Source organism: Pelecanus crispus, chromosome 6, assembly GCF_030463565.1.
Source record: "Pelecanus crispus isolate bPelCri1 chromosome 6, bPelCri1.pri, whole genome shotgun sequence".
NCBI classification, from domain to species: domain Eukaryota; kingdom Metazoa; phylum Chordata; class Aves; order Pelecaniformes; family Pelecanidae; genus Pelecanus; species Pelecanus crispus.
Genome location: NC_134648.1, coordinates 29,602,609 through 29,627,906, shown reverse-complemented (window position 1 = coordinate 29,627,906; position 25,298 = coordinate 29,602,609). Strand labels below are relative to the sequence as shown.

At 43.1% G+C, this 25,298-nt stretch overlaps 1 protein-coding gene across 1 annotated transcript in view; it reads right to left on the bottom strand.

Annotated features, from left to right (window-relative positions):
- Positions 1-25,298, bottom strand: part of LRP4 (LDL receptor related protein 4) — an 84,786-nt gene that overhangs the window by 31,528 nt on the left and 27,960 nt on the right. The window contains exon 2 of the mRNA XM_075713019.1: positions 11,920-12,066. Coding sequence (XP_075569134.1) covers positions 11,920-12,066 — 147 coding nt within the window. The remainder of the gene's footprint in view (positions 1-11,919; positions 12,067-25,298) is intronic.

Here is a 25,298-nt window from a genome sequence, read left to right as displayed (position 1 = left end):
CAAGTGTGTGCCAGCCCAGACAACACGCAGAGGGAGATAAATCCCCTGGTACAGGAGCTCTCCTTTAAAGAAGGAAGAAAAAACACAAACCCACTTACAACAAAAAAACCTAATGAATGAAGGCTGATGTCTCAGAGAGTAGAGGAGCTGCCAATAGGATCAGGCCAGGGGTCCACGTAAAGTTGTAACCTGAATCTAATAATGGTCAAACAGATGCTTCAAAGGAAAATGCAAGAGATTCTGGGAGCAGCTTTCACACGGGGGCAGTCTCTTCCAAACCCCCTCTCTTCCCAGCTCTGCCCTCCCAATACCATGATCTCTTCTCCCCATTAAAAAGCAAACTGCCTACACAGAAACATTCCTGTGTTTCTTTCTATTCATTCTAAACACATCAGGCTTCAGTTCCACGGTACAGCCCTTTGCTCTAGGGTTGTTATTATTCAGCCCTTCTGTTGGTCATTTATTACTTCATATTTTGATGAGTTTTATTCCTATGGAGTTAAGCTGAGGGCATACCACTAGCCCAGAGTTAATGTTTAGTAGTGTCGTAAATATATCCAAAGTGTTTGGAAATTTGAAATCAAGAGGAAATTCAAAAGTTAAGAGGTCACACTTAGGCCATTCAAACAACCTCCACTATATTTTGTCCTGACATCATGGAGCAGCTATACAATTTGGTAAGTGTATTGCTTTAACTCATATAACTTATTTTAAAAGCCACACTTCCATGGTCAGAAGGAGAGTACATGGCAATACAAATGAAGCAGTAGGAACTCCTTTCACTGCCAGAGATGGAGCAAGACCTCTCTGGAGAAGCTGGATTAGCATCTAGAAGACTGGAAACAGAACCCCTGTATTCTCTTCCCAGCTTGATATTGATGTTTGCATGACCATGGGACAGTTCTGTCTCTTTAGCTCCACTTCCCCAACCTGTAAAACGAAGGATATTTATTACTTCCTAAGAAAGCTGCAAGTCCTTCATAGGCACTGCTTCCACTGATGAGAAAGTAATCACAGATTGCACGAACATGCTTTCACCACTACTCATAGCAGGATTAGATAATGCAACAGTAAACACAGTTAAGCCTCACGCCCCTTCCCTGCTCAATTCCAACTTGATCTCTCCATATCTGTGCAAAGAAACAGTATTTTCCTAAAAGAGATGAGCAAAGGCCAGTGCTAGGATGGAGTTGAAGACAGACAAATGCCCAAACAGACAAGGACTAAGTCACCTCCCCAGGCAGAGCAGAAGCATGATGGGGAACAAGCTCAAGGAAGGGGAGCTGGTGGGGAGAGCTAGACTGGGCATTGACAGCCCAAGAGAGCACATCTGTCAATTGACAGTGAGCAACACAAAAAGGCCTTTGAACTTCCAACCATTTCCCTGAGCTCATCCCTCTGCATGGTCACGCTGGACATCATCCAAGGTTTCAGAAAAGCTAGGTCTATCGTAAGCCTGCTGTTCCTCCCCCTCTCCCAACTCCTATTACACAGGGCACTCTTTTATGGCTGAGCAGAAGGGGAGGGGGGAGGGCAGGGGAAAAGGGAAGTTTATAAGGTGAAACACAGACTGAATCACGTCCCCCCTCTCCTTTGAACACTTTATCCCTGTTGCCTGTGGTGAGCAGGTTGCTTTGTACTCAAGGACAGTGAGCAACTGGTGTTCAGAGCTCTGGAGCGCAGCAGTTTGAACAATACTGCTTGTTTAATTAGACAAAGTCTCAGCCATGTGAAGAATGAGAAGTTAATTGAAAAAATATACAAACTAAAACAAAATTCATGCTACCTACTTTAGAGACAACTGCAGCCTGACCCCCAGCTATGTCCACACTCATGCATGTGTATGAGCACATACATACACACAAACATAGCTCTGTTTGCTGAGGTCTGTAGCACAGTGGGCAGTAAGTCCAGAAACAAGAATAAAGGACGTTAGTCCATTCTCAGGAAGAAATAGGAGATGCTGCATTTTACTAACTACATTTTGGAAAATCTAGTTCCAGAATAACATTAAACGTTTCCAATCACACTGCTGAATGTATTTAAGGATGTTGCTGGTCAAAAGAAAAAAAAAAAAAAAAAAAAAAGAGAGAGAAGAAAAAAAATTAAAGAGAGTATCAGCACCCAATCTTTCACAGCCCTTTGATCACAAGCGCTCTGCCTGAGGGGCCACTGAATTAATTCTAATGTCTTTTAAAGGAAACACATTCTCCAAGCCCAATAAAATGACAAAGCATGGTTGCAGATATGGAACTGGTGTCTTTTCAAGAGAAGCTTAAATTCTTGTCTAGAGTTCCTAATTAGTAAAACTTGAAGTTCAGAAGTAAAGCTTCACCTGAGCTCTTGCATCTGAGCTCAAGACTGGTGATTAAGTGAAGGGCAGAGGGAAGATGATTCTTTAAAAGCTTCCATTAATTTTAATAAAAGACCTGTAAGATTTTTATCCTCACATCACCTCAAAAAATTTTGTTATGGGACTGATTAGCAGGCTATACTGATAGCCCTATTCCTGGCAAGGAAAAGACCTTCTTCTGGACTTGAGTGAGTTGTAGCTCAACAGGAACTGCCTAAATTTCCCAATGAGATGGGAGCAACAGAACATTTTCAGTAAGCTTTAAGGTAAAAGGAGTAAATTCTTCTTCAGTCCCTTTAAATGAAAAAGTATCGTACGACAGTCATGGAGCTAAGCAAGCAGGTCTGTGTCCCCAGGAGCTACACATTTACAAGCGACTTAGGTATGATACATATCCAAAATTCAGAGTAAGAAGGCTCTACTGGGGGATGGTTACGAGGGGATTTGGCATATCTTAGGAGAAACAGAACTATTTATCAATCCTCAGGCCAAGTTTACTGAGTTATCCTTTCACCCTTGCCACAGGAAGTAGGACTCATTCACACCATGCTGGACTTCAAAGCGCATGCAGGAGGGCAGAATGAAAACCATTCCTCCGCCTGCATGCGGCTTTCGTTAGGGACAGTCCAAAGTAGTCTCTGTTGGCACAAGGCAGGAAGGCAGCTGAGCTAATCTGTGCATGTGTAGCAAGGGCTTCCAAGCCAGACACTGTCAGCAAGCCAGAGAGCTGACACCAGAGAAAGTCTATGAAGCTGGCATGACAGCTGGGAGGTTGCTTATTACTATTATTACTACAGCACTCTGGCTTGTAAACATGATCCAGAGCAGGAAGCAAATATGTCACGGAATAATTGGCTCCCATCACAGCGGGGCTTCAGATTTGCAAGAAAAACAGTTCCTGTCACAGCCAGGTAAGCAGAGGCAGGGCTCTCCCCAAAACAACGGGAAAATACCTATGAGGCAGACATTCCGAGGACACGAATACAAGTGGAAAATGTCTGGGGTGTGCAGAAAGGGTAACATTTGAGGAAAAACTTAGTGCAACTGACTCAAAGTGGGAATTTGTTTTACAGTTCATAATAGAACATTTAAAAAAAAAAAAAAAACAAACCAAAAAACCAAAACATACGACATCTTAAAAATTTATCTCAAAACTGAAAATCTCACTCAGAAGGAAGAAATGTTCCATATCTGCTCTTGTTTTTCATAGCTGCAACTCCTCTCACTCACTGCTAAGTATCTTGCCCCCTTTTTTTTTTTTTAAAATACACACACAGTGTGTTTCAAGCTATCTGTCATTCTTTAACTGAAATGACAGATTACCAGCTCAAGGTTAGAAAATTGCATTAACATAGAATTTCATAAACTCCAATCAACTATTCAAGCATAGGCAGTGCAATATATACACAGATGCAAGATTGAATCTTGACTTCCTAAAGTAATCTGCACCTTTCCCCGCACCCTGTGTTTCACTCTTGCTTTATTAGGAGTCCAGCAATCCAATGTCTTCCCATTCTCCCCTTCCTTTCCCAAGGAGGTAGACAGAGCTCTCTCAGGAACTCATTCTTGTCATTGTATTGGCTTATAGCATACATATGAGCTGATACACTGAAGGAAAACTAGACCTTAAAACAAGCATGGTTGCAGCTTTATTGCTCTGGAAAGTTAGGACATTCACAGGAGAAAGAAGAAAATCCTGTAACTCTGTAAGACTAGGTTGCAGCAGACCAGTGGAAATGTGGGATTCCTTGTAATCACTTCTGTTCACTCTTCTGATCAGACATCTACTTGATGATATTATAACTCTTGTCTTTAAAACCCAGAGCTGTACTTCCATACGCTGCTGAAAAAGAATCCTGACAGCTTTAGCATCTCAGAAGAGTACATGTAAGTGGTTGCACAAACTTATGTTCGTAAGTCAGAACAAACCACTGGGCTCACCCCAGCATGAAGACTAGCCCCATGGTTTTTGAGGAATCTCACTAATTTTTTAACTAGGCCTTTAACATATCTGGGGCTTGTATGATGACTTCATCAGCACAACCCAAACCTACAGCTCAGTATTTGTATTAAAAAGAAATTCACCAATTTCATACTTGGCATAAGTCAATAAGTAAAAAATAAATCAAGTTCAAAACAGAGAAGTTGTCCAAAATTTCACTCCAACCAGAACACTGCATGCATGTCACAGACAGATGGCCAGGGAAGGAAAGAAAATCTGTGAACTGACCGTTCTCATGTACTATGTGCAAGCATCAGTGCTGATTTGTGAGAAGCTTAAATTGATTTAAAGTTTGAGTTGCTGTTCCAAGGGGCTTACACCCCACCCCTGCTCCTATACTCCTGCTGCCGCCTTTATGCTTGGCACAGTTAGCAAACAGATCAAATGGAAAGTTAACCCCACAAAGAGTACACCTTCACAAGGCTCCTGTATGCCAAGCAAGAGAGGGATTTAGCAAGCGATCTGCTCTAGCAAAAAGTTTTAGTGCCATAATAACTAAGCAACATAGGAAAGTTTCCCTCAAGAGGGAAACTCAGGCAGTGGTCATCGCCCTCCCAGGAGAATACCTGGCAGCTATGGTTACCACTCGCCCGAAAGCCGCCGCCAGAAGGAATGCGGTGACCCAGACGGAGCTCCCGCACAAACATGCAGCCGTCCAGGTCGTCGGCTGCAGGGAGTGCCTGAGCCTGTCGCTTGTACCAGAGGGCAGCGGAGACAGCAAATGTATTCGGTGTGACCAGGCAGATGATCTCCTCAGCCTAGGGGCAGAGCTGAAGGAGGAGGTGGAAAGGCTGAGGAGCATCAGAGAGTGCGAGAGGGAGATAGATTGGTGGAGCCGCACCCTACCGTCCCTGGGGCCAAGGCAGCAGGCGGAGGCCCCACAAGGAGCGGAGGATCCCCTACCCTCTTGCCAGCAAGCAGAAGGAGGGGACCTAAGAGACGGAGGGGAATGGAAACAGGTCCCTGCCCGGGGAGGCAGGTGAATCCCCTCCCGGCCTCCCTCACCTTCCCAGTTGCCCTTACACAACAGATATGGGGCACTGAAGTTGAGGGCCAGACAAGCGGGGAGGTTGGTGGAGGTCCAGTCAGTGGGCTGCTGAGGGCAAGTCAGTCAACCCCACAGATTACGACTGCCCCTCTTAAGAAAAAAAGGAGGGTAATTGTGGTAGGCGATTCCCTCCTGCGGGGAACTGAGGGCCCAATCTGCTCTCCGGACCCATCCCACAGGGAAGTCTGCTGCCTCCCTGGGGCCCGGGTTAGGGACATTATTATGAAACTCCCTGATCTCATAAGGCCCTCCGATTATTACCCGTTGCTGGCTGTACAGGTTGGCAGTGATAATATTACAGAGAAAAGTCCTAAAGCAATCAAAAGGGACTTCAGGGCACTGGGGCGATTGGTTGCAGGATCAGGAGCACAGGTAGTGTTTTCCTCAATCCCGTCAATGGCAGCGAAGAATGCTGAAAGGAACAGAAAAACTCATCTGATTAACAGGTGGCTTAGAGGCTGGTGTCTCCAGTGGAATTTTGGGTTTTTTGGATCATGGGGAGGTTTACATGGCACCAGGCCTGCTGGTGGCTGATGGAGATCAGCTGTCTCCAAAGGGGAAAAGGATTCCCACCCATGAGTTCACAGGACTCTGAGAGGGCTTTAAACTAGGTTCGAAGGAGGAAGGGGATATAAACAGGCTCACTAGTGAGGAGCCCAGAGGCAGCATGGCAACATTGGGGGGCGAAATCGATAGCCCATCTCAAGTGCATGTACACCAATGCACATAGCATGGGCAACAAACAGGAGGAGCTGGAAGCCCTTGTGCAGCAGGACAGCTATGACATAGTCGCCATCACAGAAACATGGTGGGATGACTCTCATGACTGGAGTGCTGCACTGGATGGCTATAAGCTCTTCAGAAGGGATAGGCATGGAAGGAGAGGCAATGGGGTGGCTCTGTATGTTAGGGAGTGTTTTGACTGTATAGAGCTCAACAGTGGTGATGATAAGGTCGAGTGCTTATGGGTAAGGATGAGTGGGAAGGCCAACAAAGCAGATGTCCTGTTGGGAGTCTGCTACAGACCACCCAACCAGGACGTAGAGGTAGATGAAGCATTGTATAAGTGGCTGGCAGAAGTCTCACAATTGCTAGCCCTTGTTCTCGTGGGGGACGTCAACTTGCTGGACATCTGCTGGAAATACAACACAGCAGAGAGGCAACAGTCTAGGAAGTTCCTAGAGTGTGGGGAGGATAAGTTCCTGATGCAGCTGGTAAGTGAGACTACCAGGGGAGGTGCCTCACTTGACCTGCTGTTTACAGAGAAGGACTCGTGGGAAATGTCGTGGTCAGAGGCCATCTTGGGCTTAGCGACCATGATATGATAGAGTTCTCGATTCTTGGTGAAATAAAGAGGAGGGGCAGCAAAACTGTTACCATGGCCTTCCAGAGGGCAGACTTTGGCCTGCTCAGGATGCTGGTTGGGGAAGTCCCTTGGGAGGCAGGCCTGAAGGGCAAAGGGGTCCAGGAAGGCTGGGTGTTCTTCAAGAAGGAAGCCTTAAGGGCACAGGAGCGGGCTGTCCCTGTCCCCATGTGCCATAAGACCAACTGGCAGGGAAGACGACCGGCCTGGCTGAACAGGGAGCTGTTGCGGGGACTCAGGGAAAAAAGGAGAGTCTACCACCTTTGGAAGAAGGGGTGGCCAACTCAGGAAGAGTACAGGGATCTTGTTAGGTCATGCAGGGAGAAAATTAGAAAAGCAAAAGCCCAGCAAGAACTCAATCTGGCCACTGTTGTAAAAGATAATAAAAAATGTTTTTATAAGTACATCAACAATAAAAGGAGAGCCAAGGAGGATCTCCATCCTTTGCTGGATGGGGGGGGGGACGGACACAACACATTGTCACCAAGGACGAGGAAAAGGCTGAGGTACTTAATGCCTTCTTTGCCTCTGTCTTTAATAGCCAGACCAGTCATCCCCAGGGTAATCAGGCTGCTGAGCTGGAAGACAGGGACAGGGACCAGAATGGAGTCCTCATAGTCCAGGAGGAAGCAGTTAATGACCTGCTACACCACCTGGATGCTCACAAGTCTATGGAGCCTGATGGGATCCACCCAAGAGTATTGAGGGAGCTGGCAGAGGAGCTCGCCAAGCCACCTTCCATCATCTACCAGCAGTCCTGGTTAACAGGGGAGGTCCCTGATGACTGGAGGCTTGCCAATGTGACACCCATCTACAGGAAGGGCCGGAAGGAGGACCTGGGGAACTACAGGCCTGTCAGCCTGACCTCGGTGCCAGGACAGATTATGGAGCAGTTCATATTGAGTGCGCTCAACAGGCATGTGGAGATCAACTGGGGAATCAGGCCCAACCAGCATGGGTTCATGAAAGGCAGGTCCTGCTTGACCAACCTGATCTCCTTCTATGACCTGGTGACCCGCCTGGTAGATGAAGGAAAGGCTGTGGATGTCATCTACCTGGACTTCAGCAAAGCCTTTGACACAGTCTCCCATAACATTCTCCTTGGGGAGCTGGCAGCTCACGGCTTGAACGGGCATACTCTTCACCTGGTAAAAAACTGGTTGGGTAGCCGAGCCCAGAGAGTAGTGGTGAATGGAGTTAAGTCCAGTTGGCAGCCGGTCACGAGCGGTGTTCCCCAGGCCTCCGTTTTAGGGCCAGTCTTGTTTAATATCTTTATCAACGATCTGGATGAGGGGATTGAGTGTGCCCTCAGTAAGTTTGTAGATGACACCAAGTTGGGTGGGAGTGTTGATCTGCTCAAGGGTAGGATGGCCCTGCAGAGGGACCTGGACAGGCTGGACCGATGGGCCAAGGCCAACTGCATGAGGTTCAACAAGGCCAAGTGCCGGGTCCTGCACTTCGGGCACAACAACCCCATGCAATGCTATAGGCTTGGGGAAGAGTGGCTGGAAAGCTGCCTGGCCAAAAAAGACCTGGGGGTGTTGGTTGACAGCCGGCTGAACATGAGCCAGCAGTGTGCCCAGGTGGCCAAGAAGGCCAACAGCATCCTGGCTTGTATCAGGAATAGTGTGGCCAGCAGGAGCAGGGAAGTGATTGTCCCCCTGTACTCGGCGCTAGTGAGGCTGCACCTGGAATACTGTGTCCAGTTTTGGGCCCCTCAATACAAGAAAGACATTGAGATGCTGGAGCATGTTCAGAGAAGGGCAACGAAGCTGGTGAAGGGTCTGGAGTACAAGTCTTATGAGGAGCAGCTGAGGGAACTGGGGTTGTTTAGTCTGGAGAAGAGGAGGCTGAGGGGAGACCTTATCACTCTCTACAACTACCTGAAAGGAGGTTGTAGCGAGGTGGGTGTTGGTCTCTTCTCCCAAGTAAGAAGTGATAGGATGAGAGGAAATGGGCTCAAGCTGCGCCAGGGGAGGTTTAGATTGGATATTAGGAAAAATTTCTTCACAGAAAGGGTTATCAAGCATTGGAACAGGCTGTCCAGAGAGGTGGTGGAGTCACCATCCCTGGAAGTGTTCAAAAAATGGGTAGACGTGGCACTTTGGGACGTGGTTTAGTGGGCATGGTGGTGTTGGGTTGATGGTTGGACGGATGAAATTAGAGATCCTTTCCAACCTTAATGATTCCTAGTTTTTACTTTCATTAAAAATAATCCAGCCACCAAGCCAGGAAACATGAAATTGCTACTGTACCCTTAATTGGTTTAGTGATGGACTTGGTAATGTTAGGTTAATGGTTGGACTGGATGATCTTAAAGGTCTTTTCCAACCTAAATGATTCTATGATTCTATGAAATAGCACAGACAACTACCACAAACCTACACTGTAGAGTCGATCTAGTTCTTACAAGCTAACAGTAATATCACATACCTGGACTCATAATGAGCAGCTGCTCAGAGGAAGATTCAGCAGGCTTAATAGAATAAATGTTCCTACGGCCCCTCCACTGCAACCTCACATGTGTGTGCTGAAGCCATTTTACTTAACATTTCTATAGAGTCCTTAGCTCCATTGCTTAACTTCTATTTTTTCTTTCTTCTTTCCACTAAATTGCACTCAGAGTACTTCTGGCTGTCAGCTGAAAAAGTTCTCCTCTTTGTATTTATTCTACTATAACACAATATTTAAAAAGGCAGCTCAGATTCTAGTCCTTCCCCTTGAGTCACTTTTCCACTCTGTATAAATGTAGCTCTTTATCTCCCCTCCCATCTTGTCAAATCTGTCCTTCTCTGTATGTGGTAGCTTACCTCTCTTACTAAATTGCAGAGACCTACAGCACAAGTCATGTTCTGAATGAGATGTTTAAACATTCCCATCTTACATGTACTCTTTTGTAGACAGCTCCCTTTGCTTCAGTCTTATTCCTCCCTTTGCCTTGTTAGAAACTGTAAATTAAAGAATGCAGAAGTCAAACCCAGTTCCTACACTGTCTGTCTCACTTGGTTGTCTACCTCTACTTTATATACTTCCCAACCTCCAGTGCCAGAGAGTATCAGCAAATTGACCACAGTTCACTACTACTCCCTCGTTTGCACAGCTGCCATTCAAATCCATATGGGCCAGGTTTCCTTAATATATTAGGGATACACCATAACCCCAGCTTTACTGTTCAAGACCAAAAGGTTCCTCTCACCCAGGCCATGGAGAGAGACAAAATGCAACAGCAGATGCCAGAAGAGTATAAGAACATAGCACACAAATAAACGTTCTTACTCAGAAGACAAAATCTGCCTCTATTTGTGAATACAAAGACTTCCCAAACAAGCGACAGCATATTCCTCTTTAACAGCCCTCAGTGGATTTTACATCCATAAACTTGTCAGAGTGCTTTCCAAGAACATTTGAAATTTCAGAATCAATGTTTTGTGGCAAGGAGATCCATAGCTTAAGTATATGTCATACGAACAAGTGACTCTTGTCAGTTTTGAACCATCTCCTGCTAGTTCCTATGGAAGGTCTGATCCATCCCGCCCCCCAATCCTACCATGCCTGCTTAGCTTAAAAACCTTTGGTGCTGGATTTTGTTGAAGTACAAAGTAGACCTTAGCAACAAGTATCTCTTGTCTAAATCGTGACTGACTCTTTCACAGCATTCCAATAGATTTGTGAAGCATGGCTTCCCCTTACAAACACCACCCCCCCACACAAAAAACAAAACAGCACACCAAAAAACCCTCCCCCAAAACAAAAAGCCCACACCCCCTCGCCCCTGGCAACATCCACCTCCTCCCAAATCTTCCCCTGTGCTCAGTAAGAAGTCTGTAAAACCAGTTTAGTTATTGGATATGCCTTACCTCCCCGAGCCCCTTATTCCTGCTCAACTTCTCCTTTTTCAGCCTGTGCAGTTGAGTACTGCCTCCTCTCTCCTGCTCTTTTGAGATTTTAATACTATTTCTTCAGTTGCCAGATCCTTATCTCCTCTTTCTTGAGCATGGCAAGTTCTCAAATTCAGACTTTTCTTCACTGGATGTAAAAATGCAGGTTTTCCTTCCACTTACTTTGATTTCTCCAGTTAAGATCACTTCCTTGCCCAACAACCCTTTCACTAATCATCTTTAAACCAAACACTGATGACCTCAGTTTGCAGGTAACCTATTTTTCAAACCCCTATTTTTAACCCAAGGTCTTCCATGTTGCTTGCTATTTGCAAAATTATAAGAAACAAGAAGTGAGAAGGAAACAAATTTTCACAAAGCTGGGTTGAGATCTCCCACACTTAAGGAAGAAGAGATTCTCCAAAACAGTATTTCAAAGATGAGGAAAGCTGCTTTCCTTACAGCAGTCAACAGTGGAACCAGGGAAGGCTAGAGAAACATCCAACAGAGGAAGATAAATTCCTCAATCATGTTCATTGACAGGAGCCTTAAATCTTCAACTCTAGAGAAACTTTCAGGAAAGATGTTCCACGAAATCGGGCCTTTTTTTCCACCCTTCAATTCTACCATGGTCTGTGGAATCCGGAGAGATGGGGTAAGAAAGCAACTTACTTGTGGCTCTAGGGAAAGAGGTTTTTATTATTCATCTATACCATGCTAAACCCACTAGGACTGACACTTCTTATCAGTTCTTATGTAGCTGGGCTCAGCTACACAGATGCTGACACTATGCAGATACACAGCAGCTGCAGGTAACTTCTCTCAGCAGATCCCAAGGCCAATGAATGTTGATTGTAGTGCTTACCTTTCCCTCCTTTCATAGGGCAGCCAGGACAGAAACTAGAACGTTACTGAAGAGGGCAGGCATGCTCAATGCACTTCTTCACACCATATAATTTAGTTCACAGATAGTGCTTTTGCAAGGGTGGAAAAAAGAGGTACTTCTCTCTGTCCCTCCTCTCCCTCTAAAACATTCACCTCCAACAGCCATCTAAAATCAGCTGCAAAAGGCAGAGCTGGGCTTTCACTGTGCTTTATGTCAGTGGACACTGGCTCTGTTAGACTCCAAGTACTGAAGTCAAAAGTATGTCCTCTACAGCCTTAAACATTTGTCATACAAAAACTAGGATATGCCTGTAAAACAGGGAAGCACCTGCAGAGCAAAAGTTAAGACATTCAGTTTTCACAAACACAAGTCAAGAATGGTATTCTTACTGCAGCCATCTTCATCACTGTGGTCCCCACAGTCATTGTCTCCATCACATTGCCACTGAGCGGGGATACATGTGCATTCACCAAAAGCACTGACAGCACATGTAAAATGATTACGTCCACAGGAGCATTCGGTGCTACCTGTAACACCTGTAAAGGAACAACAACAAAAAAAGATATTTTGAAGAGATCCGTCTATTTTAGGGTAAACGCATTAAATACAAAGTGACATCACAATTTTTCTCCATGTACACACTATTTGTATGAACACATACTCTACTGCAAAGGAAAACATTCACCCCACACACACTGTTGAAACAGGAGATCAAGTACTATGCACAGTTTCCTGGAACGTGGCTATTTGAAGGCAACAGCAAAGAGCAACCTGCTAGAAAGAGACTAGGGAATCAGTTCACTGAAAAGTAACTCAGCACTAGTCACAATCAAATTCAAGGAATCCCAGGTATTGGAACACCCTTTTTACCTTACAAACTCAGTCTGCTCCTAGAGCACTGTGCTGCTGCCCTCCACTTAGTTCTGACACCGCAACAGAAGAGGTAGCAAAGATTCTACTTCAGAGAGTTATCTGGGGTCTTCACCAGACCCTGAACTTTCTAGATGCAAACCTTTTACATGTCACTATTTTAGACATTTCAGACTCCAGTAAAAAGAAAAAAAAATCCTTTCTTATTTAACTATAGAGATTAAACTGTGATATTATCCTGTGCATAACTGACATTTATGAAAGCAAGAGAAGAGGATTTTCAACTCTACAAACTGACCAAAAGAAAATGCAGCCCAAATGTCAATATATAATCTGATAAGAACATTTTTTTTCCAGCCTTAGTTTAAGGAGTTCCCAACCCTCTTCTTCCCTATCCCAGCTACAGAACAATACCCTGCACAACTCTTGACTTTCACCCATGTGCAAATGCAACTATTTATGATATTAACCCACACATTCTCGTAATAAAATCTCTGCCTTGAGAGAGAACAGGCTATAGCCCACCTCTCGAAAAGGGAAAGGTCACGCCTGAACTTCTGTCTGATGTAATCTAGACAATCTATATAATCAATATCACTGCTAAACAAATGATTATTCTATCAATCAACAACCCCCTCAGACTAGTCACAGACTGGATTCTTTTTGCATGGTTCCTTCTTTCTGCAATTCAAACAAACCTAAAGCTCTCAGACTAAACAATAGAGGATAAGGAAAGAAGTACAGAAGGATACGTGCCCCAAGTGGTAGTTATATACATCCTGAATGATTTGTAGACTTTTTGATCTCATTTGTTACAACTAGTGTATCTGTGATGAACCATGAGCTGTAGCAACCTAAGGAAGAAAAAAAAAAAAGCCCTCATAATTTCCTTATTTTCCATTCTAATCAAGAAAAGCAGATCTGCAAAATTTTATGTAACTATTCTGCAACTCTCTCAACAGCAGAAGTCCCTCCAGCGAAGATATCCACTTGTGCAAGTTAAGCTAAGATTTGAGTTTAGAGGGGATGCACTTTTTCCTTGAGGAACAACTCCATTGTTGTCTTCTGCAACAAAACTGGCTGAGGATGTTTCTGCCAGCCTCTGCTGCCCGCTCCCAACTGCTACACTGCAGGTTGCAAGGCCTTCCTACAAACTGTTTTCCAAGCACATCCACAAGCTGCTGAATCAGGCCAACCAAACTGGTTGCGGGATCTCTCTTCACAGGGTGCCATGGGTGTAACAACCTTTTATTCTTTCCCCCATCTCTGCTACAAGTTATCTTTAAAATATTTAGCAGAAAACACACATCTCAGGGTATTACTATATATGCTAGAGAAAGCAGCCAATATTTGGTGTAACAAGGGATAGAGGCAGGAAGAACACAAGGTGAATAAGGAACAGAAAGAAGGAAAGGCAAATGAAAGAGGACAGACTGGTCAGATCCTCAAAAGACTTACCAGATATGGCCAGGGCAAAGGCCAACTCAAAAAGACAGCAAGTGGGTGATGTAGAGTCAGAAGGCAAAAAAAGCAGCACAGACATCCCTAAGGAAAAGCAATGCATCATCTATGCAACACAGACAACTATGAGAAATAAACACAAGGAAATTCAGAAGAACCACAAACCTCCCCAAAAATCAAACAGGTTCCTTCAAACTGGCAGCACAGGAAATTCAAGACAATCACCTTCTGCTGTTGCCTACCTCTATCTAGAAAGCCAGAACTAGCTGTGTATTGTATCCAAGGTAGCTGCTGTTTAAATCACCTTTTACAAAGCAACTTTTCTACCATTATCCTCAACAGTACCCCAAAGCACTTATCCAAGCTACTTTAAGCTCCAGTACCCCTTCCTGTTGGAGTACACCAAGATGATCATCATCCTCCTTAGCCCCAGAAAAAGACAAATACAAAAGTACTAGTGACTGGCTCTATCTTGCCCAGGCTCCACCATGTCTTAGGGTAGCTTCACTAACAGGAAAGGATCAAACATCAAGGCAAACAAGTCTTAAACTAGGGGAATAGATTTAATAGTTTATTTCTGGATAAGCGCAAATGAGCGAGTTGGGGGAAAAAGTAAAAGCGAGTTATTTTAGCTCCTGAATAGCAGCATGGAGGTACAGCTCTGCAACAGCACAGAAAGAATTAGTACAGCTGTCCTAATCTGCAAACTGCAGCTTAATCTGCTGTATTGTCAAACACACAGTTATCTTCAAAAGTTGCTACTAATATCGGGTTATATACTTACACACACACGTGTATTAAATCTGTTCTTCCCAACTCATTAAAGTAGCTATGTTCAGTCACCTCTGGTTTGTGTTTTTACCATGCTACAGTTACTGTTGGAAGCTATACGTTATGATACAGATACATTATGACCCAGATACCAACACTCTCTCATATGCACTAGCCTGTATCTGTAGTACTACTATGAAAGCATACTTTGCTTAACTAGTCCAAATTATGACCTTTGTGAGTCTAATGCTGTAACTAACCTTCTAGTCATTATAACGATGCATTTTATAAACCATGATTTACCCTAGTTTTACCCTTGGACAAGTAAAGCACATCATTGTTCAGAGAGCACACTGACTCCAACCTATAAACAGTATCAGAAGAAACAATCCTGAATGACTAAGTCTTTATCCAGTAAAATGAACAGGTTGAATGAAACCTGGGACCCCCTGCAGACAGCAGGAATTTTCTCAATGATTTCAACGTGGATAGTATTTCACCCTTGGTGTCCCATGATTATTTCCCAGTGCTCAGAGCTCCAGTGACATTACCCTGTAACTGTATCTGTAACAGTAGAGGGCCAGGAAGAATAAAGATAAGAAGCATGTTTTCTCCAACTCCCTCAAAGACAAGCAGAAGTAGTGCATTTGGTGTAAGAAGCCTCAATGGAAGACTTACTCTTTAATGTTGAGCTCTCATTAAACATAGGGAACGTGAGACAGAAGACTAACCAAGCGCGCATTAGGGTGGAACATAAACCTACAGTGTCACGTTTCAATCCCAGTTAGTCAGGGGTCCAGGAACAGGACGGAAGTCAGCACTTGCTGTTCAGGCAACTGGACCAACAATCAAAGCAGACATATCTACTTACACTTCTTCACATTCTTCTGGAGCAGAAACAATGAGAGGTACCTCTGAGCTTAGCCATGACGAATGTTTTTCCTGAAACTTTACATCACACTGCAGCCCTGGACATTTTACCAACCCTCTATATTAAAAAATAATTTCACTTACGCAGGAGGCAAAAACCCAACATATTTTAACAATGGAATATATACAAAACAATACACAAAAGCAAAACAGAGGCATTGCAAGGTGCTGAGCTGACATCACTCAACTTTCCCGGCCTCTCTTGACACCTCATGTGACCATCACACAAGTTTCCTACTCTCTCACTTGCCCATGGGTACAAGCAACCAAAAAATCGTCACTGTCTATGGTTTGGTTCTCTCCAGATGTGATAGCAGCAGGATCCAGTAACCAAACAGTTTTCATAGCAAAGTATTATACAAACAGCCTCCAGACTTTAAAAACAGGAAGTCAGTCTAAACACAGGCCTCATACTTAACATCTGCCATCACCTTAAATTTAGCATGGTATGCTCAGTTTCTTCAGATTCCTTCCACATACTCTCCCCATCTTCATGTTTATCTGACAAATGAAACGTCTCATGAGGGAGGGTGGGTTCCCGCCCCACCCACCCACCCTTAAAAAGATAGTTAGGATCTTTGTAATTTTATGTCTAAAGTTGGCAAAACAGTTATGTCATTTCTGGCTGAGAAGCTAAAGTCAATAATCATCCTGTTATTTCTGCACATTTTTTTTTTTGGGGGGGTGGGAGGTGCTTAAACAATAAGTTATTACTCTGCCTCCCCCCGCCCCCTTGGCAGCTCTTCATTAGGCCAAATAATATAGCCCATAAAAAAACCTAACATACAAAGCTTCATTTTGCTGATGAGGTCACTTGCAACCCTCAGAGCTATTACATAACAGCCTTGTATTTCCCACAGATTCACAGAAACATTGACATTACAAAGGAAGCTTAAGTAGACAGAATAATTACCAAACTGAACTCTGTAGCCTTTGTTTTGTTAGGGACAGCAGATTTCTGGGGGAGAATGAAAACACTGTTTCTTTTAAGTCCTGATGGCATGCTTTCTTCCAAAGTAGAAATGCTAATTCTGTTTTCAGTAAAAATTATGACAGATGGCAGCACTTATCACTATTTTGTAGCAATTCAACCTTCTATGGGCTGTTGGTTCAACACGGAATCACGTAACAGCCCAGGTTGGAAGGGACCTCGAAAGATCACCTGGTCCAAACTTTTGTGGGAAAGGGAGCCTAGATGAGATTATCTAGCACCCTGTCCAGTTGCATCTTGAAAACCTCCAGCAATGGGGACTCTACCACATACCTGGGGAGGCAGTTCAGTGAATGATTGTTCTTACTGTAAAAAATTTCTTTCTTATGTTGAGATGAGTATGTTCCTGCTCTTCAGGGTCCATCAGCTCTGTCAGGCCCTGGCAGCATTCTAGAAGGATTTTCTCACAGTCCCATAATATGGATGAAGTTTCCTCAAACAGGTGTTGACCAAGAATACTGCACAAACAACTGCCAAAGATCCTGGCATCTATGGTCAACACCATGCTGCCTTTACACATTTTCTTTCTTTCCAGGTACCAAGAACTGACTACATAAAAGACTCTTCTGCTCCATGCCACCCTGTTAGTTGCATCTTTTCCCCTTCATCCTAACACAGAAATTCTTACTGTTATTTTTTAAAGTAGTAATATTAAATTCACAGCCATCAGTTTGCTTGCGCCATCCTGTAATTCTGCATGTACCTGTAACACAGGGTAGCGTAGCTAACCATTGCTAAGTAACCATTTAGCTCTCCTATACTGCAAGGAAAATAGCACTAGCAGGTTTAGAAAACCCAGAACTACAAAAATATTTGGCATGATTTACAGTTGCAGACTGTTCAGTTCAGAATCAGAAGTCTCTGGAAAGAACAGTCACTCTTTTGGTCCAGGACTGAGTAACACATGGATCGGGGTTCCCTCCCCTCCATGGACAGGCACCTAACTCTGCAGTTCACGGCCTACACAAGACCTTCAGTGGAAGGCAGAGATGTTTCTGCAACCTCATTACTACAAGAGACACAACCAAAAAGATGACAGTACCAGCTTTTATCATTTTAATCCTACCATACAAAAATGCCTGGCAGAGCACAGAAGGTATAAGTGGATATTGAACAGGTGTGAAAATACAGTACAAATATTTGACAGTTACAGTGACAAAGAGGAAAAAATCCAGGACTGCATAGAAGAACTGTTATATGAATAATGGAATTAAAGGGAAAAGGAGAGAAAGAAAGTCCTAATAGTGATGGGCAAAAGGCTGTGATTTTTTTTTTCCCCCAGAGAAAGTGTGGAAGGGTATCACCAGAAGAATTTTTGAACAAATTTGGACTAAGCATCAGAATATTTTGCCCTGGCTTCAACAGATGTACTTCATTTCTTATTTCTGTATTTTAACAACCCATAAGCATCTGATTGTTTATTTGGGGTTAAAATTGGTGAATTCTGTAGCATAGCCTTTAATAGCCTCTTTAACACCTTGCACACCTGTTGTTAGAAGGCCTGTGTCAGATACCATTTTCTCTCTTTCTCCACTTCCAGGCCAGGCTCACTTTTGCATTCCCATCACGTACACACCTTGATGAGGGCAGACCTTGGACATTTCAGATGGCTTTGAACATAGTTCAGTTGATACATTTTCTTTCTTCATCTAGCACTTCCCTGAATGTTTCTATAGCAAAGCAGCTCAGCTTTCTTTGCTTGCCTATCTTGAGGGAAAACGAAAATTTTGAATTCCTCTCTCTTACCCAAATAGCAGTTTCCACTGAAGGAAAGTACAGTTAATCCAGCTTTAGAAGAGGGATTTGCTGACCATTGTTTAAGCCCAGAGCTCTGCTGGCAAACACAGCAAAGGCAACATTAGAGCACAACAGTCTGATGTCAGAAGGGGCACCACACACTGATAAAAGCCAACAGAGTTTTCTTCTTCTTTTTTTTTTTTTTTTTTTTTAACTCTCATTATGGAAGTATCTGAAGCACTTCTGACTGGATACCCATATGGTCTCCAAGTATTTGATGCCTGCCTAGAGTAAAATTAACCTCACTAGGAAGAGCAACCCAAAAGTTTTCAAAGCTTTAAACAGAACTGTTTCAGTTTTGTTTTAGGAAGAATGTGATAGTGGTAAGGTTAAAAAAAAATAAACACCACCAAAAAACCCAACAAACCAACAAAACCACAACAACTAGAGAAGAGAGGTCGAAGATGTTACAGCTTTTTGGTAATTGAGTATTGTGCCTACTTCGGCAGTCTCCAAGTGAGGATGAAAGTTTCCCAGGCTTAGAGGTTCCCCTCTCAATTTGCAAAAGCAGGGATGCTTCATTCCTGAACCAGCTGGTGAGCTGGTGTCCTGGTTTCGGCTGGGATAGAGTTAATTTTCTTCCTAGTAGCAGGCATAGTGCTGCGTTTTGGATTTAGCATGAGAAGAATGTTGATAACACACTGATGTTTTAGTTGTTGCTAAGTACTGCTTATGCTAGTCAAGGACTTTTCAGCTTCCCATGCTCTGCCAGGTAAACAAGAAAACTGGGAGGGGGCACAGCCAGAATAGTTGATCCAAACTGACTAAAGGGCTATTCCATACCATATGACATCATGCTCAGTATATAAGCTGGGGGGAGTTGGCTGGGGGGGAGCAATTTCTGCTCAGGGACTGGCTGGGTATCAGTCGGTGGGTGGTGAGCAATTGCATCGTGCATCACTTGCTTTGTATATTATTATTATTATTATATTGTTATTATTATCATTACTATTTTACATTATTTCAATTATTAAACTATTCTTATCTCAACCCAGGAGTTTTCTTACTCTTACTCCTCCGATTCTCTCCCCCATCCCACCAGGGCAGGGGGAGTGAGCAAGCAGCTGCGTGGTGCTTAGCTGCTGGCTGGGGCTAACCCACGACACAATTAAACACATAACTGAACAAAGTTCTAGGGAGAAGCACACTATCAAGTACACCACCCTTCAGTTCTCATATTAAGCCACACAACTATGCAGGTTAGACCTGAAAAATATTACACTTGATATGACCACAAGGAATAGGAAATAAAAAGAAGAGAAATTCCACAGGACATCTGCTAATTGGGACCTAAAGAAAATAAGAGGTGCAACAAAAGTGCAAACTGAGTTAGTGTTTGGTGCAATAGGTGTATGCATGAGGCAGAGCGAGACTGGAACAGAAGCCCTATTTTCAGAAACAGCACATGGGTCAAGAGATATGAGGTCTTTAAAAACATGTTTGAGTCTCTGAGGCCCAATTCTGATCCCACAGAAGTAAAGACTACCAACTCCACTGAAAACCTCACCCTGCAACCAGGAAAGCATTTATAGGAACAACTATTGAAAAAGAAATACTGAAGAAGGGGTTGATTTGACATAAAAAGACCCAAGAATCAAGAAGCAGTTGTTACAGTTCCTTCTCCCAAATCCTTCAAGTCATAAATGAACGCCTTGCAATAAACAATGTGACTATAACCAAGGTCTCTAGATACTCGTCCTAACTCTATCCATATCTTCCACAGCATTTGACAAAATTACTTCTCCCCCTCTAGAAGTGGGGATACGGCTATCAAGTCAGCACAGTGTATTAAGGTTTAACGTTTAATGTGTGTTTCTATATATCCAGACTCTTTGAACAGAAGGTGCAGCTGAAGGGACAATATTATTGCCGTTAAATCCTAGTCAAAAAATAATTCAAATTGGCTGGGCTACCAGCACACACAGATCAAAAAAATCAGCTGAAGGACCATAAACAAAAGATAATGAGAAATGGCCGCAAGTCAAGCTGCAGGGGGTAGGGACGGCTAGTAGGTATCATAGGGATCAGCATTAGATCCAGTCCCATTAAATAACTTCATTAATGATCTGGAAGAGAGAATAAGTATCATGTTAAAGGAGCCTGCAAATGATACCAAAATAGGAAATATTCTTCTACAAACACCACAGAGGAAAAAGAAATAATATAGAAGGGACCTTAGAAGATTAGAATTATGGGCAGGAAATTAAGATTCAATCTTTAAAAAAAAAAATTTTTTTTTAAAGCTAGTGCATCTGGTGGAAAAATAATTTGAAACAGATACTCAAATGAAAAGTCTGGGATGCAGCAATGCCTGGAGAAAGCAAGGAGCAATACTAAAAGACAAGCTAGCCATTGGTTTATGTTATGACACAATTAGAGCAGCCAAAAAACTACTTTAGGCTAACTATGCGTAAGTGTCACATCATGGAGGAAGAAACTTTCTCCCTGTGCAGAACTGGGGTATAAGATTGACTTCCACACTGAGGCTGATATAGGGAAACTAAACAACATATTCTAACCACAGCAACAAAATGTTTATCAAAGGTGGGTTATGGCACACTGCTCCCTCAAGACTTCAAAGAGATTCTGTTTGAAGCCTAAACTAACGTGGCATTTTTTTCCCCCTGCTGACTATTTAGTTCTTGAAATCAGACAAAAGGCAATGACTATCAATTCTGTGCATTTTTTTTCCCTAAAGAGGACTTTTATTAACCCATTTCCTGAGCAACCCCTCAGTTGCCTATGGAAATAGCTCATGGTGGACAACCCATGAAGTTCCGGTATAGAAACAGGAACCTTTCAACTACCAAGCGTGTTAAACGCATCAAAAGCTCAGCCCAAAGTCCCCGTCCAAAGGCAGGCAAGAAGTATCAGGTAGATGACAGCTGTTTCCAAGCAACTGAGGAATTCTATCAGGTAAGGCCAGACAGGAGAACGTCATATCTGAGTGACTTTTCTCCCTGGCCCTCTCTTCAGATACCTATGCAGCTCTTTCCTAGTAACACCAGAACTACTCTGTAAGAACCTGGTAAAATATCTCAACTCTAGTTTCCAGATCTTTTGGCTGAAATGTGACCGTACTGTGATGCTTTTTGCATATTTACCTGCCATTAAACGCCAAATGTCCCACTTCCCCTAACTACAAGGTTCCCTCAAATATTTGCAGCTGGCAAGAGTCAAAAATGCAGGTTTTGTTCTGTAGCTCCGCATGCCTGCCAATCACTGCTGCCATCCAAGAAATGAAGCACCGTATCAGCCTTCTATCAGCCTGCTTCAGGTGTGGTGTCCAATGTCAACAGAAATAGACATCTTATAGAAAGGGCTTTGAGCCTTTCAAAATACTACAAATCAAGATGATGGTTCTCCTATTCTCTCTACAAGTGTGTTCAAAAGCATCAGAGAGTGGGAGCACCTGTTTTCACCTTTACAGATTCTTGGTAAAACAAAGACCGCAGAAAGTCATGAGCTGCAGTATACCATCTCTGACATACTGGTTCTCACCTCGAAGGCCCTTACTGGAAGAGATTCAGCCTCCTAAATCCTTTTAACCCATTTATTTACATTTTCTCTGTGGACTAATTCATTTTTCCTCATATGAACTTGGATTCCAAGGAGCAAAGCATTATGTTTCCCACCTTATAAAATTTTCCTCCTGTTACTGTTAAAAGCATCCCTTCGGCCTTTCATTATCTGTAGATTTTCTCTCTTGAGCAAAGAGCGTTTCATCCATATTTTATTATGAAGTGCAGAGTGATACCTGAAGGATGCCATCAAGAAACATGCTTTGCTGATTTTAGCCTGGAGTGGCATTTCCTTACGTAGCTGCAAGCTCCTGTGCAACTGCATGTCAATAGAGCACTACAATGAAGAATCCAAGGGACAGATATAAAGCGCTCACCCACAGCACTAAATTACTTGTCATGCAGGACCACTCCACTCAAGCATATTAAACAGAAATGAAATTCCACTCAGAAATGGACAGAGTAATAAAAGGTTGCTGCTGCATAACATCATTCAGAAATATCATCATCCGCTCTAGAACAGTGCAGAAATGTTTAGCTGGACCACCAGGGCCTGGCAGGCAGAACTATGTGACTCACACCCTTTCAGAATACACACATGCTAGACAAACACTTTAAAATACTACCTTAAGCCTACATCATGCTTTGCAAGAATTAGTCACCTCAGCAACATGAGACATAACTTTCCATTTCTTTCACTTTATTTTTTTTAAAACCACACACTAACAACCTCTATCCTTTCCTGTCCCATAAGGGTTGTGAACAATTTACTGCTCATTTGTCATGAATCATACAGTACAGTAGACACCAAAATTTAGAAAATAATGGCACAACAGCAGAAATGCTACTAGGAGACCTTCACGATACCAGACAATTGCTAAGTGCCAGCTAGAGAAGCAACCTGCTGTTTTAAAGAGATAATCCATAGGAAAAAGGTACTTCTGATGTATTTCACCTACTCTAGTCACCAAAGAGTTTCACTAGCATGATGGCTCTCGAGAACGAAGTTCATTGAGCAGTTAGAAATCCTTCTACTGTATCAAAGTTCATGGAGATAAGCTACAGACATTGATCAGGACTAGTGGAACACCGGAGTTTCTTTTCCCATTTACAGGACAGAAAACATTGGTATTTTAAGTTCCATAAGCTTTCCTTTAACTTTTCCATTCCTTCATAGACAGATGGATTTCTCTCACCCTTCTCTTCTGCAAGGAAAATGAGGAAACAAAGGTAAAGAGGCACAGAGACGGAAGAGCACTACTAGCATTTGTTGGAGAATACAAGGAATGGTCCAAAAGGAAAAACCTAAGCAGCTTTGATTCATGTGCATCTTAGAGGATATTTCTGTGACAGCAGTTGATGTGTAAATTTGGGGCAGCTATGAGAACCATATCCATGTTTTTAAAATTTGGACAACCAAAGCACACCTACTGCCCTAAAGGCAAAGCACCACTTTAATCAAATGCTGCCACTTAAAGCCTTCAGAAGGAAGAATTTGGGCAAAGCAGGCTCTCATCAAGTCCACAGGAAGAGACTCCTGCTCTTGCTGCTACAGACAGTGTTTTGTGAAAGGTTTGCTTCAATAGCTCCTGTCCCTCAAGTGTACTGTAGATCTACTCAAGTTAGCTTTAAACTAGCTAACTTGGGTTTTGGTGGCAGTAGATCACAAAAGCACGAAGCTGCAATCCACCTGCAAAAGTCAGCAAAGCAGCAGAGTAAATACTTTAAGTAATTATCCTACAGTGAGCCTTATATTACCCCAGCTACAGGAGCACCCAACGTTTACTACAGTCACAGCAATGACCTGGAAGAATCAGAACTTCAGAGCTATTTCGGAAATTCTGAAGCTTTGCAATCCTCCCTCTTCACTGAATGGAGATGAATGCAAGCAGCCTACAACATCTAATGAAAAACAGCTTGGCATCTGTCACTCATAACAGCAATATGAAAAAACAAAGGTTTAAATTGCACCCATGCATTCTTCCCTCTTCTACTGCACTTCCCTTAAGTTTAAGTAACCCAAGTATTAACTTTAAGGCAAACAAACTTTCAGTACTTTTCCAACATTCATTGTGTTTCTGCTCCCATTCCTGTCATGTCCTCTTCCAAGCTGCGAGTGTCTTTGGGACTTCATTGAATCTCTCGCTTAACAGCTGAGAAAGACATAGCTGTCATCTCACTGTGCATGGATTAACTCAACCTGACTCAAGCTAAAAAACAAGCAAAGAAAAACCTGCTCAGTTTTCAGTTTCATATAGCATAGCTACACATCTTCCTGTCTACATATACTCCTGAACAGTAATGGCCTCCAGCTCTGGCAGATGCTACTGAAGAACCAGTTACAGGTCACAGCATTAAGTAAAACTGAAATAAATGCCAATTGATTTTAATCCACTGTCTGTAAACTGCACCTGTTTAATTGCAGCTTCACAAGAAGCTAAGCTGTCTTGGGGTGAGGGGAAAGGAAAATGAAGTGGTCCAAAGAGGACAGCTAAGAGGAGGAAGCACTACTGCCATCTTTGCTTGAAAAGTAGAGCTCAGAGGCTTTAAGGAACCAAGAAAAACTAGAAGTGGTATTTTCGATCTGTGTTGCAAAGATAAGCCTGGTAAATGTACTTAGGAAAATTCAGAACACAAAGGATCCTATCCAGCCACCTCCTTACCACAGATTATCCGAGAAATTGCCTCCTTTCTCTTTAGATTCAGAATCTTCTTGAGCTTTTAGCTTCCTCTCCCACACCACTTACGATCTTTGTTAATTATCACATCAGTGCTTGTCCAGTGGTCTCTGGATTTACAAAGCACCCATAACCTTGCTCACAACACATTCAGATGCTATTTTTGACCTGGCCTTCAAGGTTTCACTCTGCATTGGCTCTCTGAAATATGCTAATGAAGTTTGTCCCGCAGGAAATTATCAGCCAGCCTCTTTCATCTGTCAGATGCTCCCGGCACTGGACTAGCTGTAAGGACATTCTGCCCTTCAGAACATATGCCCAACTTTTCTCCAAAACTAGAATCCAGAACATTCTTTTGTTCATTTAACCTATTCAAGACAAAAGCCAAGTTCTTCTGTCTTGATCAGTCCCAGAACACATCAATGTGGATAGTCATACACTTCTTTTCAGGAGATAAAAATGCAAGCGTTGTAAAGTCCTCCTTTCAGGGAACCTAATGTTCTAGCTGGACTGCAGTTGTCCAGGCACATAGTGCAAGAAGACGAGTCCTGCCTCCCAAAAAGCCCATTTTGGCTTTTGTGGGCTGCAGTCAGATTCTTCCCATCATTATGGCACGATACAGAAAAGGCCAGGTTCCTGGACAAGACAGAGACTGTTCTCTTACAGGCTCATTTTAAGGAGTTTATTTTGGTCTTCTATAAAGAGGTCATCATGTTAGTGGTGGAGGATCTGAGCTTTGTAGCTTTCCA